This window comes from Aricia agestis, chromosome 20 (genome assembly GCF_905147365.1).
Source record: "Aricia agestis chromosome 20, ilAriAges1.1, whole genome shotgun sequence".
Taxonomy (NCBI): Eukaryota; Metazoa; Arthropoda; class Insecta; order Lepidoptera; family Lycaenidae; genus Aricia; species Aricia agestis.
This window is the reverse complement of record NC_056425.1, coordinates 4,717,503-4,734,376: the sequence shown is the minus strand read 5'-3', so window position 1 is coordinate 4,734,376 and position 16,874 is coordinate 4,717,503. Positions and strand designations below refer to the sequence as shown.

General features: G+C 36.3%; 1 protein-coding gene across 4 annotated transcripts in view; it reads left to right on the top strand.

The window, feature by feature from the left end:
- LOC121737305 (high affinity cAMP-specific and IBMX-insensitive 3',5'-cyclic phosphodiesterase 8) overlaps positions 1-16,874 on the top strand; it is a 225,531-nt gene that overhangs the window by 163,725 nt on the left and 44,932 nt on the right. For all 4 annotated transcript variants that reach the window (XM_042128937.1, XM_042128936.1, XM_042128939.1 and 1 more), the window contains one exon: positions 11,641-11,700. In XM_042128937.1, the coding sequence (XP_041984871.1) occupies positions 11,641-11,700 (60 nt within the window). The remainder of the gene's footprint in view (positions 1-11,640; positions 11,701-16,874) is intronic.

Genomic DNA, 16,874 nt, shown 5'->3' with positions numbered 1-16,874 from the left:
TTGATCTCAGGGAGCCCGAGGGACAGGCTCAAACTGGTTTGGGACCCGCAACGAAATTAATCAGAATAAAATGTGCGCTTTTATAATTTTGGACGTGGCGGTAATATCGTGGACGTCCGCGGTTAAACGATAACATACGGAAGTTAAATGTATAGAAATTAGAAATATATGAAGACGCTTTTAAATTTCCGTCGACGATAACTTTTAAACGTGCACGTTAGAGGACATCACGACGTCTACACTCTTCTGAACCGCACAAAACGTCCGCGGTGCGTAAAATCAAAAGGGGCTAAATTAACGTACCTACCCAACGTTTTTAAAAATTGTAACTGAGCTAGGTATAGCTAAATTAATATTGGAATTTGTTGTGTTAGACTGTTGCCAATAATTGTGAGAAAAACGCTTGAAGGTAAGGATTAAGTTCCTACAGCGCTGTCCACGATATCACCGTAGTATGCGGCATCAGATTTACACTGTAGGTTGTCTAGCATTGTAGTTCTTTCGTTTTAGCTGAAAAAACTCTCCCAGAGAACATGATGAGAGGTTTATTTAAACATACTGCCTTCGGTCGTACATATTCTACTATTTCTACCTATGTGCTCGACCCATGCTAATAACTTAGATCATTTCCATGGCCGCTAACGAATTGAGATACGCAGTGGTCAATATCTACCCAGGGTTTGGATAATTGTTTACGAATATTAGGAAAAGTTTTAAAGATTGACCTTTGCTAGAATTGGTAATCACTTTGGTTGTCATTGTAAATTTCGAGGAGTTCCTTCAATTCAATTACTTATAAAGTCACCATTTTTAGGGTTCCGTACCCAAAGGGTAAAAACGGGTCCCTATTACTAAGACTTGGTTGTCCGTCTGTCTGTCTCCAGGCTGTATCTCAAGAACCGTTATAGCTAGAGTACTGATTGTAAACATCTGTTGCCGCTATAACAACAAATGAAAACAAAATAAAATCAATATTTAAGGGCGGCTCCTGTACAACAAACATGATTTTTTTTAGCCTTTTTGCTCGATATCAATAATAACAACAGGCAGGCAGTTGAAATTTTCACAGAATCCTTAATTATATGTGTACTTTAATAATTATTAATAAAATTAGAATATAATTAAAATTTGAGGGGGGGCTCCCATACAAAAACACAACTTTTTGCCTATTTTTTCTCTATAACGGTACGGAACCCTTCCTGCGCGAGTCTGACTCGCACTTGGCCGATTTTATTGTAAACATGGTATCAAATTCGGGCAATCTATACAACAAAAAAATAATTTTGAAAATCTGACCACAAACAGCAAAGTAAACATTAACTCCTCCTTTTTCGAAAGTCGGTTAATAAAAAGTATCTAAGATGTTGACCAGGGATGAAAGGTATCATCATGCCATATTTCATTGAAATCGGTCTAGCGGATTCAGAGATTAGCCTCTACAAACAGACAAACAGACAGAGAAACAAAAATTTCAGAAACAGTTAAAATGTGTTCTATTACTCTTCTAATATGCCCCTGACTTGTTTTTTCACGTTTATTTACAATGTACAAAAATAGATGTACAAAAATTTTACCTCTACGATTTTATTATAAGTATATAGATATAGATTTGCTTGTGAAGTTTTAGGGTGAAGCCAAACGAGCGTAATTTTGTGAGTCGTGAGTCGCCGAATTTCTGCCGCGTAAATATCTTTTCATACGACGACCTCTGTGGCTCAGTGGTGAGCGCGTTGGTAGCTCAAGCCGGGGGTCGCGGGTTTGAATCCCGCCGACGCGACGGAACAAAAAGTTTTCAAAGTTCCTGTGTCATGGATGTGTATTAAATATGTGTATCATATTATTATAATAATAATCTTAAATATATGTGTACTTAGTATAAAATATTAAATATATTTCCGTAGTCTGGTACCCGTAACACAAGTCCTTCAGGTACTTAGCGTCGTTTGTAGCGTGGGAACCGTACATTTTTGTGGGATAAAAAGTATCCTATGTTCTTTCCCGGAACTCAAAGTATTTCCATTCCAAATTTTAGCGAAATCGGTTCGGCAATTTGGGCGTGAAGAGGTAAGGGCGTGAAGACAGACAGACACACTTTCGGATTTATAATATTAGTATGAATGAAAACCTATTCTAGTTTATTCACATGAAATATAACAAATAATTGAATTGCTATACAACATTCACAAATCATAAAGGACATTTATGAAATAAGTCTGTAACTTTTGTAATGATCCCCAGATTCAATTTCGCCGATATACAATATAATATTAACTCCGTAATAATACATTAAATGTAATATTAACTTCGTAATATTATATTAAATATAATATTGAGTCCGACAGTATGTTGTCATAGCAAACGACGAATTCCTATATAACAATTAACATTCCTTTCTCCGATGTTTATCTCGGTCTGAAAATATTTAATAATTAAGTAGGAGAATATTTATTATCTAAGTATTTGTTATCAAATATTTATTTGATAACAAATACTTAGAGAATATAGCAACATGCAATATTATTTCATATGCTAGTATTATGATACCTTGGTTAGATGTTGTCACTTGTCAGCTATTTGCACAGAAATTCGGTTCCATATCTTTTTGGTTTATATGAAACCGAATTTTCCAAAAGTTTTTTTTCCGTGGAAGAAATAATCTTATGTTACATACCCATCCTATTTGTAATAGTATTAAAACAGATATTATGTTGTTAATACTTATGTAATTTTTGATTCGGAAAGCTCGTTCTGAGTCAATCGAGTTGAATCCGGAACAAGAAGTGGATCCCAAGCTAAGAAGCAAAAATAAACGAATAAAAATTTACTTTACAACGATTTATTACATTAATATTGTGATCTACCTACGTTCCATACTTCAACTTCCATACAACATATGTGGAAATAACATTTATAAAGAGAATGTAAGAATAAAATCCAAAACGTAATTAAAGAGCATATTCATAGGAGACACTTCATACAATAGAGCCAGGCCGACCGGTGGCAGATGTTATTAAGATACCTGCACAATGCACGCGCCTGCTGTATTGATAACTTCAGTCTTCATAGAGTAAGTAAGGCGTAGATACGACATATTATTATCATCATCTGATAGTTCTAGCTAAAAGCCGAGCTTTGTTAGGGTTCGCATCGTTTTTCTGCGTGGTAATAATCTTTACGGCAGTTTTTTTTTATAGTAACTAAACTTTAACTGACCGAAAAAGAGAAAGAGAGAGAGACAGAGTGAGAAACACACGCTACCGCACAGCTTACAACTATATAGCATTTTTCATTTTTGCTATAGTTGTGAGCCGTGCGGTTGTAACGACACTTTAGTGTCCAGTGTCGTTACAACTTTTCGTGCTAATTTTTTCTGTCTAGCCCCCTTTCGCAACGCACGATAAGGAACTTCGTTCCAATTCTATAGTTTTTCCGTGAAGTTTACCACAAAAGTGCTCAGGTTGTTGGATATGCCTACTATAATACTATGAAAGAAATTTACTCATAGGTGGATGTACTCAATTTGGTGGAATTGACTTTTCGTTTGATAAAAAATTATACAGCACGGTTTTTTTGCAATTTTTATATCCGATTTTACTATTATTTCATTAAAATAATAAAATCACTACTATTTTAATGAAACGGAATAGTCACATCGAAAAAGAAACGAAACTGCATCAATATTGCATTAAAATAGCAAAGAAAGATAGCAAAAAAAGTTTCTAAGTTTTAACTCTACTGTCTCTAGTCTCTACATTTCTGCGCTGTGTCAAAAAATTTCCAACATCATGCAAAGGCTCAAAGTCTATTACAAAAACTTTCGATTTATTTTTATACTACCCGCAGCATCTTGATAGTAGCTAGTTTAGAAGTAAATTTAATAATCAATTTGTCCATAGCTAACTTATTATTAATCAAAATATGTATGTTAACGAAGGTTAATCGTGTTAAAGATAACTACGGTTAAAGGATCGGTTAGAGCTTGTTTATAATTTTACCGACAAATACTGGCCCAATCCCAACTGCTAACTTGATTTTGAACACCATTAATGATTAGCTTGACCAGATAAATACTGCGGCCTCAGAAAAAAGACGTGGAATAATGCTCGAATTGTGTTCTGTATGTGACAGTAATAAAAGCCCAAAGAGAGCGCTGTTTGGATGTCATAAACATAAAACATTGTATAGACATGGACATGGATTGCCATGGACATAGCTTCTTCAAGGCTTGAAATGACTCGCATTCAGCACACAATTAGTCAGTTTTTTTAATAAATGATAAAGTATGTATGTCTGTTACCTCTGCACGCTAAAACTCCCGAACCGAATTTGATGAAGGTATGGAAAATGAAGATACTTTGAGCCCGGAGAAAGGACGTAGGATAGACGACACTTGACAGTTTTTTCACGGAAAGTGCAGTTTTTCCAAAATAAACTAATTTCTAACAATAAATTATTTAACAATATTATATCAGGAACGAAAGCTGGTTTTTCTTTACAGTAAAGTTTTAGCCTGCATAATGGAGTGTTTAGTCAAAAATCAAAAAGCATTCTCCAGTTTCCGATAGCGAAGTCAGATTTAAATAATAATAGTTTAAAAAATTAAAAACGTGCTTTTAGCACGCAAGCCAATCCGCTATCTGGGATGTCCGCCATGTTGGATTTAAGTCATGTGACTATTTCGTCGTATTCCTGCCAGCAACCCTTTTCATTTCATACCCAAGTCATGGGGGTACATTTCATTTAGCCTGTCCGCCATTTAGGGGAGGCTGCCATATTGGATTTTTAATGACGTCTCTTAGCTGCAGAGCCTAGTCATGTATTGTCATCAGATCTCAGAGCGTGTGCAATATTTCATCCTAATCGAAGACCGGGAAGGGGGAATTAAGATTCAAAGATTTTAAAGCGTGTTAAAAATGTACAAATATTTGACACGTTTGACATTTAAACGCACTGGAAGCGATGCGTTATCACTTATGTCAAATCCCTACATTTTTGACATTCACTATTGAAACTAACGAATGCATTTTGACTAAGCACTCAGGTAGGGAATGGATGACGGTCTTCAAACGTAGGTTATTTAAGAAGTAAGCAAAGCTGGGAATGTAGTCAGAACCCGCTACACTGCCATAAGCTGAATAACGACACTTTGATAGTTACTTAACAAATTGCTCACCAAGTTATAAACTAACTAGGTCGGAACTTTTTACCTAATGAAACTTGTTTAAGTGTTAGTTTAATATGCAATTTAAACTCTCTGGCACGCGATTTCACACCTTAAAAATAGTCAATACTTTTTATTAACATAATAAACAGGCGTACTAATTTATGCTGTTATTAAGAGCCAGTCCACACGGCGCGTTGCGTCAGCGTTGCTTGGACGCAGCGCTGCCGTTGTGTAGTTTTACATACAAATAAGTAATAACCAAGGTGTTCACATGGCGCGCTGCGTCGTCGCAACGCATACATGACGGACGGCAGCTCCCGAGACGAAGCGGGACGGGGTGTTGACGTTAAGACTACTTCGTAATAACGCTGTGATAGCGCAGCACCCGGCTATACCGTATGCGTCAAACGGCAGCGCTGCGTCGACGCAACGCGTCGTGTGGACTGGCTCAGGCGTAGAAAAATGGTATACTATATTTTGCTGTCGAAACCATCGGATGTAATTTGTCCAAGTACCCAGGATGCTTCATTAAGTAGAAATTGTAAGGCCCTCGTGTAAAGATAGCCATTCAAGTGGATATAAGGATGTCCGTTCCGGCTGTGAATGGAAGCTTTAGGCTTATTACAAACATTCAATACCCAATTTGCTGAAGTTTTGTGCTATGATACGACCTGTTGAAATGCTAGCATCACAGTATTTGGCGCTGGCTTAGCATTAATATGTTTTATTTCCCACCCCCTAACTGAGTCAGGGCTTGTTTTTTGCTTTGTTTAGTACCTTTTTTTATTTTCTTTTCCTTTTCTTTTGATTTTGCAATTTCCATAACATAATCTATAATATAAAAATGAGTCGCTGAAGGTGTTGCTAAGCGCAAAACTCGAGAACGGTTGGACCGATTTCGCTAATTCTTTTTTAAAATATTCCTTTAAGTACGAGGATGGTTCTTACGGAAAGAAAAATTTAAAAAAAAAATCCTGAAAAAGTCTAAAAACTCTTATATATAAAAATGGATTTTCAAATGTGTTAGTCGCGCTAAAACTCGAAAACGGCTAAACCGATTGGGCTGATATTAGTCTTAAAATATTCGTAGAAGTCCAGGGAAGGTTTTAAAGTGACACGAAGTTCACCGGGGCAGCTAGTTGATAATAAATTCATGTTTCAATAAAGTACGAATTCAATTTTCGAACGAATTAACGAATACAAACCAGATCGATTTTATTTATTTATTATTTATATTTATCGTTACTAGGGAGGAAAAAAATGTCTTGTTACCTAGTAATAAATCAGAGAGGGTATATACTTCTATCAAAAATAGATCTTTTATAATAATTATGTAGTATGATTTGTGAATTAAAAAGAAATATATAGCGTCGGCAGAAGCGAATACAAAATTTCGCGGCAAAAATATTATTACTTTAAATATGCTTGCGTCGCACATATGGCATAAGTTAGGAAGGTACAATTAATTTCCTTTTCTATATCTCTCCTTTTTTTATTACGAATTTTTTAATATCTTATCAGAGTCCTGACGCGTGATTTACATTTTTGAGTCATCCCAAAAATGTGTGTTTTCACATATTTATTACTCATTAGCTGTGTCCACACTGTGCACTTTCATATTCAATTTTTGTGATCAACTTTCATATTGGCGCATTCAATAATTGAATGCGTAAAGGAACGCAACGCCAATTTTGTCATTTTTGAAGTTTTGGATACGGTCAGAGGGCATGCGTCACAGGCATGTCTCACGTTCGCTGTTGACTGCGCTATAACGCATGCCCTTGACAAACAGAAAAAGGCACAGTGTGGACAAAGCTTATGGTTTTCAGTTTTCACTTAAAAAATTGCTGTTCAGGCTTCAAAGACCAATTAATTAATATCGACGTTATATTCAAGATTTATGAATGAGTTCTAATAATATTCAATGCGTGAACTGAATTCGCATTGGAAATAGATAAATGTCGATCCAAGTTGCAATTTAAATAAGTGTATGGAGCGGAGCGATAAATTATCTCGAGTGTGCTGCCAATTAGTGAGTATTTATGGCAAGTAACGACTAGTATACAGACTATATAGTATATAGACTATACAGACTATGTATAGACTTCTAATGGTACCGTTTCGATCAGCACTGACATATTCAAAGAAAATGCCACTTTAAAAGAGGGCAGGGGTTACCAAAAGTGTGCGCCGCGGCGCCCTGATGCGCCGTCGAAAGGCAAGAGGCCTTGAATCGATCCTCCATCATTATCCAAAACCACAAATATTATAAACCCCGCGTTCCACTTGACGTTAAAAAACGATCAAAACGCTCAAAATGCCTCCTTTTTGAGCGTTTTGATCATTTTTAACGTCAAGTGGTACGCGAGGAAAATAAAATTATAATATTAAGGGCGTCGTTACAAAATATTATGACGTGTAACTGCACCGCAGGCTGAAAAAGATTGGGTACCCTTGAACTAGGGCCTAGCTGCTGGGCTATACGTTTCATTTTCTGCCGACATTGATCTAGCGACCCATGCGGCTGCTGCTTTGTAATGGCGTAGGTGTAGCTGTTGGCAAAATGAAACCTGTAATAGCCCAGAGGGCCTAGACAAGCGGCAAGCAATTATTGTAAACGCCAACGCTAACGCCACAAAATGTATGGCATTTGACATTAGTATTCGCTAGCGAAGCGATGACATATGTCAAATCGCATACATTTTGTTGGCGTTTGTCTACTAGGGCAGGTAATATTAAGTGGTATTTTATTTGAATTTTTGTCGGTCGCGATCGCTCGCGGCAAGGATCGGAAAGCAATCTTAAGGACAAAGTGCGGCCGCTTTTTCAGGTGTCAAACTAGCGCTAGTGTCAATAATATTCATGATCTTGAAATATGTACGTGGGAGAGCCATGCTTCGGCATGAATGGGCCGGCTCGACCGGAGAAATACCACGTTCTCACAGAAAACCGGCGTGAAACAACGCTTGCGCTGTGTTTCGCCGGGTGAGTGAGTTTACCGGAGGCCCAATCCCCTACCCTATTCCCTAAACTACCCTTCCCTATTACCCTATTCCCTCTTAAAAGGCCGGCAACGCACCTGCAGCTCTTCTGATGCTGCGAGTGTCCATGGGCGACGGAAGTTGCTTTCCATCAGGTGACCCGTTTGCTCGTTTGCTCGTTTCATAAAAAAAATGTACAGTTTCCTTACAACATAATCGGTACCAGCAAAACTTTTGCAGAGATACAAATTTATTGTTGTACAAAACAAAGTTGAGTAGAATAATTTAGGCAAGATTTTTTTTTACCCAAAATAAAATTAACAACATTTTTCACAAAACAGTGAGGCTTAAGTCGCATGTGGCATCGTCGTAAGGGTCGTAAATAAGACGTGTGACAAGCTCGTTAGAACTAAAAAGCCCTTTGCAGCGAAGGAGCTCACTTTGAATTGGAACTGGGTAATAAGAGCCCGTCATTTTCCCATTATCCTTTGACAAAGTTTCACTCGGATTTTATTTAATATTGTTTTCAACGGCAAATGTAAGAATTTCATTAAAAAAATACCCTTACTGTCTATCAATAAAAAGATGTTTATGAGAAGATGAGTTTGTTTTGAGATGTCACAGTTAAAGTGCCCATTCACGGAGGACTGCCGTGCAGTCCTGCCGTGAATGGGCTCTTTTATAGTACAATGTTTTGTCTTTGACTGAAATGTTATAAAAATGCCATATTAGACGAGAACGATTGTATGAAGCTTTAACTTTTAAGGGTGGGTTGCACCACAGGCGTTGTTATATAGTTACAGTTATGGTCAAAGTTAAGATTATAATATATTTATTTAAAAAACTTTATGCACATAAAAAGTACAAAGATGGACTTAATGCCTAATGGCATTATCTACCAGTCAACCTTTGGGCGATACAGGAACAAAATTGTGTATGTGCCAGTCAAGTTACAAAAAAGGAAAAAAAAGAAAAACTTATACTTAGCTTATCAAATATATTATATACTTAACTTTAACCATAACTATAACAACGACCACTTGATTTTTTTGTTAAAGCTAAAGATAATGGGATTGAGAGTATAAAAAATGAATTATCGATACAAATTGATAGGAAAAAATAATGTGTTATGACAACACTGTGAGCCTTATGTCAAATTTAACATTAACTTTAACCGAGGAAAATTGAGCGGTTATGGTTATCGTAAAATATGGCGTCCATTATACTTTAACCAGAGATTTGGCAGTTGATTTGAAATTTTTCTAAAGTTAAAGTTATAGAACTTATAGGTAAATTAAGTTGGTGCAACCTTCTTCCCTATCTAATAAAATCTTAATGTGGGTGTGGATTTAGGGTCAATTTAAATCGCCACGTGACGCGTAGCTGATGTCAGATATATTTCTAAACTTGTATGGAATTGACAGACTTCAGTTGCGTGAAGACGCCATGCAGTGCAGTAGGTAAAGTGACATTTAAATGAAATCCGTGCAAGGTACATTTAAATCTGTCAATTCCATATTATATTACTTGGCGTTCCGCGCGGCTTCACCCGCGTAAATTAGATATTTCACAAACAAATAATTATTAGTCCACAAAAAATAGCCAATAATCCTTCACGTGGTCTACTTCTTATCTGTGCCAAATGCCAGAAAAATTGCTCCAGTAGTTTGTGAAATAAGTCTTTTCAAATAATTTCCCCCGTTTTTTTCACATTTTCCTCTATTTCTTCGCTCCTATTACTCTAAGGGCCTATTTCACCTCTTTCTGATAAAGTGCCTAATAGGCTATTCACAACTTTTTTGACAGATTCTCCATACTTGATCTGTCAAGTTAATTGGTGGATAGGCTTATCAGCAAGTGGTGAAACAGGCCCTAAGCGTAATAAAATATAACCTATAGCCTTTTATAATTTATAATTTTTCAAATCGGACCAGTAGTTCCTGAGATTAGCGCGTTCAAATAAGGCCTTTCAAATAATTTACCCCGTTTTTTTACATTTTCCTCTATTTATTTATCTTAGCTCCTATTAGTCTTAGCGTGATAAAATATAGCCTATAGCCTTCCTCGATAAATGGGCTATCTAACACTGAAGAAATTTTTCAAATCGGACTAGTAGTTCCTGAGATTAGCGCGTTCAAACAAACAAACAAACAAACAAACAAACTCTTGCGCTTTATAATTACTCTAGTTAACAAGTGTCTTTTTCCTCGAAACCTGATCTCATGCACCGAAAATTATGATTTTGGTCTCATTCGATTCGGAATATCATTTGGAACATTCTATCAAAATTCCACCAGGGGCTGAAAAAAATTGCAAAAGTTATAAACAATAAAGTAAACAAAAAAGAAGGGTTTGGTTTTTTTTAATATTTCATAAACTATTTGAGATAGTCAAAATTTCAAAATAGATCCTCAAAGAGCAGGAAATTTCCTAAAACAAATCCTATCTTTTGGAACAACTCAATAATCCTTATAACTTTAATTGAGCGGCGAAAGTAACGGTAAAACCGCATAGTTCGCGTTTCGCGTTATTTGCTACAATCTGCCACGTGAACTAAAAACATATTTTAACTGATTAAATATTAATATTAAGGAATAAAAAAATATTAGAAGTTATACGTGGGAGAGCCATGCTTCGGCACGAATGGGCCGGCTCGACCGGATAAATACCACGTTCTCACAGAAAACCGGCGTGAAACAGCGATTGCGCTGTGTTTCGCCGAGTGAGTGAGTCTACCGGAGGCGCAATTCCCTTCCCGATCCTCCCCTTTTCCCTTCCCTTCCCATCCCTACCCTCCCCTATTACCCTATTCCCTCGTGAAAGGCCGGCAACGCACCTGCAGCTCTTCAAATGCTGCGAGTGTCCATGGGTGACGGAAGTTGCTTTCCATCAGGTGACCCGTTTGCTCGTTTGCCCCCATATTTCATTAAAAAAAAATTTGGTACTTAGTAGACATATCAATAAACCAGAATCCGTCAACAAAAATAAATTATCACCATTTGTTTAATTGTTATGCTTTTCTTAATTTGTTAATAGTCACCATTTTAATGTTAACGCAGATTTTTTTCAAAACAAGAAATGTAACTTTCGAGCTAATCTTAAAAGAGCTTAGAAGGGATCCCCGTTGGAAAAATTGAAAAACTTTGATTTTTTACTTTTTATGAACAATCAAAGGCATTCAAGAATTTTTCATGAATATAAAGCCATTATGGTATTTATATGTCCAATTATTGTTTCTATGTATATTGTTCTAAATGGTATTCCGAATCGAATGAGACCAAAATCATAATTTTCGAGTTTTCGGTGCATGAGATCAGGTTTCGAGGAAAATGGCACTTGTTTACTAGTGTAAATATTAAAAAGTATAGATACCTAATTTAGAAATGCATCTCACGGCAGCTACGCGTCACGTTGCGGCCTGAATTGACCCGCTATTATTTTAATATGTATTTTAAGTTTTAACTTTGTGGTTCTAATCCTGCCTTTTGGTTTCAGAGCTATACGAGGACTGAAAAACACACAACATATTGTTCTGGTCGCAGTCGTGAAGAAGAGGTAAGACATTTTATTTTTTGCATTACAGAAGCTCAAAAAATAGGAGCATTTATATAGGAGTTAGTAGTCGTTGGTACAACTAATATAATATTATATTCTGTGGTAGTAGTAACTACTAAAATAAGTATCGTGATGTCCTTGTCATTCTGCTTACTACAGATAGTGACTGCATATTATTATAGTTAAGAGTCAAATTCCAATACCTTATACCAGGGGGGTGAGACAAAATCTTTTCGTTTTCGCTTCGTTATAGAATCGCCGATGAAAACGTATGGAATTGACATTTAAAGCGTTCGTTAATATGACGTTGACGTTCGACCCGTCTTATGTCAATTCCATACATTTTGATCGGCGATTCTATAACGAACCGAAAACGAAAAAGTTTCGGCTAAATGGCCGGGCTTCACAAACTGTGCGTCGTGACGCCCCGGGGCGTCGCATGTCAACACAACCGAATCGAGTGAGCGCCGCGCGCATTACGTTAATCATACATCCCGGGACACCCGGAGAGTCTAAATCCCCAGTTCCAGAAGCTTATATGCTCAGAAAAGCAAGCGCAGCCTTTACATTAGCCAGCTTTGCTGGCTTTAATCTTTCTTAAATATCTCTTTTAATTTTTATGCTTAAGTATGTTTTGATTTGGTCATTATTTAATACAAATATAAATATCCAAATAGTGTTTATAATATGATAATTGATAACCTGTGTAGGCTGGTTCTAAAATAAGAAAGTATTTTTGGGGGCTGGGTTGAGGTTGCCTTATACCATGCTTTTAGTTGTGACAGAGCAACGTGCGGATAACTTTTTTGGCACCTAAAATTTATTTCTTCTAATGTTCGGGCCACACTTACGAGAATGATCGCCGTTACGCCGTTAATTATCGCGTTAATTCTAAAACATGTTATAGCATTATCGCCTTTAATTAGTGGCATGTAAAGGCGATAATGCTATAACATGTTTTAGAATTAACGCGATAATTAACGGCGTTTCTCGTTAGTGTGGCCCGAACATAACAAAACCTTTTACTTAAATCATGTTTTGTGCATTGACTCACAGTTTTGGTTATATTATTAATGTTATGTACGAACCTTAGTATTATCATTGTTTATTATAACAATAAATGTATAACTCTTCTCGAAGGACTATAAAAAGGGTTTGTATAAGGGTTGGTTAATTAATAGTTCAAGTGTATATGGTTAATTCACACACGCCTGCAACCTGGTTAAACTATTTATTCACTATTCACAACTGAGCACACTGATTTTAATATGGTTAAATTATTATGGTTAAATGGTATACAGTCTGTCAAGGCGGTCGGACCGATTGGTTACGACAACTACTCAACAACTGCGCTCGCAAATGCGAAAGCGATTAATATAATAATGTAATTTTGTAAAAATGAGCTGTTCGATGTAAGTACCTCGAACACATATTATATCTAATATCTTAAAGAATACATACATCATATACACATATACATACTTCCATGTTTCGTCATTGCCTTTGTTGGCATATGACCAACATATGACATAAATAAGCGACATAAAAGATACATTTTCCTGGCGTACGTTCAAATCAAAATAATAACCTCGTTAGGAAGAAAATTTGCGTTTCCTTTTACCTTCATAACTGAAATTCGTTAATGGCGTTATTTTTTCAAAAAACTGCGTTGAAATTGCGTATATTATTTTCATGAGAATTATTAGAACTCGAATAATAAAATATGTTTTTAATTTTTAAGCTATTGCAAAGTTTTGATCGCGGACTTTGAGTGCGGCGACCGAATCAAGAAATTCCGTAACGAAAAACCTAACACCCCTCCACTCCCACCGGTACTTACGCAGTGCGGCGTTAATACCCTATATAAATGAAATTAATCTATATTAAAAAAAATGTAACTTATAACCGAGCAAAAAAAAGTAACGATCGACAACTTTTAACTTTATACGCTCTCATAACTAGCGACATTTTGTATAGGATAAAGTATCTAAATTAATAATCTCGTAAATAAATCTCGCAATAAACTTTTAAGCTATACCTACTTCTTCCATGCTGAAGCTGTATGCACACCGACGCCACAAAACGCGACAAGCCGACTATAATAATAATTATAGACCTACGAGGTTCTTGTTGAACTTTAATGAGAATAAATTCTCACAGAGGTGTAGAATGTAGATACATTTAGGGGAAATACTAAAACAGTAATTAACTTACTGCTGAACTCAGAGTCGAACATTAATTACTTACTTAAAACTTAAAAGTAAATTCAAAATTTTGACATAAGCTCCATACATTATCTGACAAACTCTTGATTAAATTAAAGGTTAATCATAATTAAATGTCTCCGATGGCTGAGTACGGCGGTTATACTTTTAATTTGTTATCAATTAATTCTTATTATTGTCTGGATAAATATTATTATACAAATTGATTTTCTTAAGTTCAGGGGGGTGAGCCAAAATCTTTTCGTTTTCGCTTCGTTATAGAATCGCCGATGAAAATGTATGGAATTGACATAAGCGTTCATTAATATGACGTTAACGTTCGACTCGTCTTATGTCAATTCCATTTTGATCGGCGATTCTATAACGAAGCGAAAACGAAAAAGTTTCGGCTAAATGGCCAGATCAATCACGTCTGAAATTGGTTTGACGATGGAGTTTATCATTTCGCTAGCGTTTATAGTTGGCCAACGTTAATGTTGTCGTTGTTATACAGAAATATAACCTCCTGTCAAAAAATTTTAGTAAGCGGTCATCTCTTTATAGCCGTTCGCTGCGTGCTGCGTCGCGCGACGCCAGTATGCAAACGGCCTTAATCGCTGATTAATCAGTGTCTTAAGGCTTACAATCCCACCAATATCGCGCATCGCCGCCCACAGGATTACGTACATTTATATCCTGCCTACCGCGGAAAGCCTGCGTGGCTATTGATAATGTTAAGACTTTTGTGGCGTAGCTCGATCGCGGATCACATTGCAAAATACGGCAATGATTTTTTACGAGCCTTTACTATCCCACTGCTGGGCAAAGGCCTCCCCCAAGGTCTTCAATATTCTGTCTCATTTCAACGCCACCGCAGGCCAGCCTGGCTTGAAGGCATCCAGTTCATATTAGTAGAGTTTAAATAAAATCGGCCAAGTGAGAGTCGGACTCGCGCATGAAGGGTTCCGTGTAAGGGTGAAGCCAAACGAGCGTAATTTGTGAGTCGCAGAATTTCGGCTGGCAGAAATTCTGCTGCATTCAGTTTCATACAAAAGTCCTGTTTGATTCACACGAGCGTAATTTTGTGAGTTGTACGACTGAAATTCTGCGACTCACGACTCACAAATTACGCTCGTTTGGCTTCACCATTATAGAGCAAAATTACGCAATGAATTGTGTTTTTGTATGGGAATTGGGGGGCTCCCAATGCCCATAATTATTTTATTTTAATTTTATTAATATTTATTAAATTGCAAATAATATAATTAAGGATTTTGTGAATATTTCGAGTGCCTAGCTGTTGCCATTATTACGAGCAAAAAAGCCCCAAAAATCACGTATGTGTATGGGTCCCCCTTTAAATATTAATTTTATTTTGTTTTTAGTATTTGTTCTTATAGCGGCAATAAATATACACAATATGTGGATATATCAGTTATTGAGATACAGCCTGGAGACAGACGGACAGACATCAAAGTGTTAATAATAGGGTCCCGTTTATACCCTTTGGGTACGGAACCATAAAAACTAAAGAGGTTTACAATTTACATTGTTAAGCTTTAGAGCACGTTTACACTTCATGAAAAAGGTACGATTCCCGTAATTGTATTTTTAGCAGAACACATTTTATACTCAATAGTTTTATATTCTACATATTTTAGATGGTAAACTATGTAAATCTCCAAAGATCTTATGAGATTTGCGCAACACTTTGGTTCCTCAATTTCGTTTTTTGATCCCGGATTATCTCGTCCAAATAAAAAGAGGATGAAAAAGGCTTAGAGTGATGTAAACTGAAAAAGCAATTAGTCTAAGAAATAACTTTATTTTAAATTGTAAGAAACAATAAAATTTCGCACAATAATATTATATCATATCTAATATTTCAGCGCTGCTACTTTCACAGTGAACTCACTACAAGGAACACGTATCCTAAAGTATTATCACTTAGTTTTGTTACACCTTGTATTGATATTATTATTGTGGAATTTACAATGGCTCTATATCCGCTAGCGGTAAGTACTCGTATACAAAAGCCTGTGATGTACTAAATCGCCCCCGGCCCCACAAATTACAAGCCGGCAGCAGCCTTAACCCAACACCTCACATTACTGTCCCATTGTCTTCTAACATTAAATTGATAGTCTTTGGTTCAGGTATGTTGTGTACTAGATCAGTGTTCCGCAAACTTTTTGTGTTCAAGGTACAGCTAGAAAAATGAAAAATTTTAGAGGTTAACCACAAATTAATCAGCGTTTAGGAAGGTGTTCTAGCCCGATTCTTATTCCTTTCGTCGATCGTCCTGAGATGTTGTCTTTATTGGATCTTATAAACTGGGATGTCATTTTGTGGCACACATTTTGCGAAACATTGTACTATATAGATGACGCCCGCAACTCCATTGCGCCAAAATTCGTTTACTAATATATTATTTACTACTAATCTTATATCTTTAAACGAGCAATTCTTGTATATATATATTATATATACTTGGAATCTCGGGATCGGCTCCAACGATTTTCATGAAATTTTGTATACAGGGGGTTTCGGGGGCGATAAATCGATCTAGCTAGGAATCATTTTTAGAAAATGTCATTTTATTCGTGTTTTATCGAATACCGAGCAAAGCTCGGTCAACTAGCTAATATATTATTTTCTGGGATAAATCACAAACACATGTCAAAATATCAGTTGATATAAAGTATCTAATATCTATTGCATGGTTGTTCCATAGCGTTCCTATATACGTCTGAGACACGAGGATATATTAATAGTCAAACACACACATTTTGACATATGTTTGTGTTGCCCCTTAAACAGCTTAAGCGATAAATCGCTTTCCATACTTAATTTAATCTAAAGATACTTTGAGTCCTGGAAAAGAATAAAGCATACTTTTTATCCCAAAATTCCCGATAAACGGGTTTCAGGGCAACGAAGTTTTTATTATTAATTCAGTTTGTTGTGTAC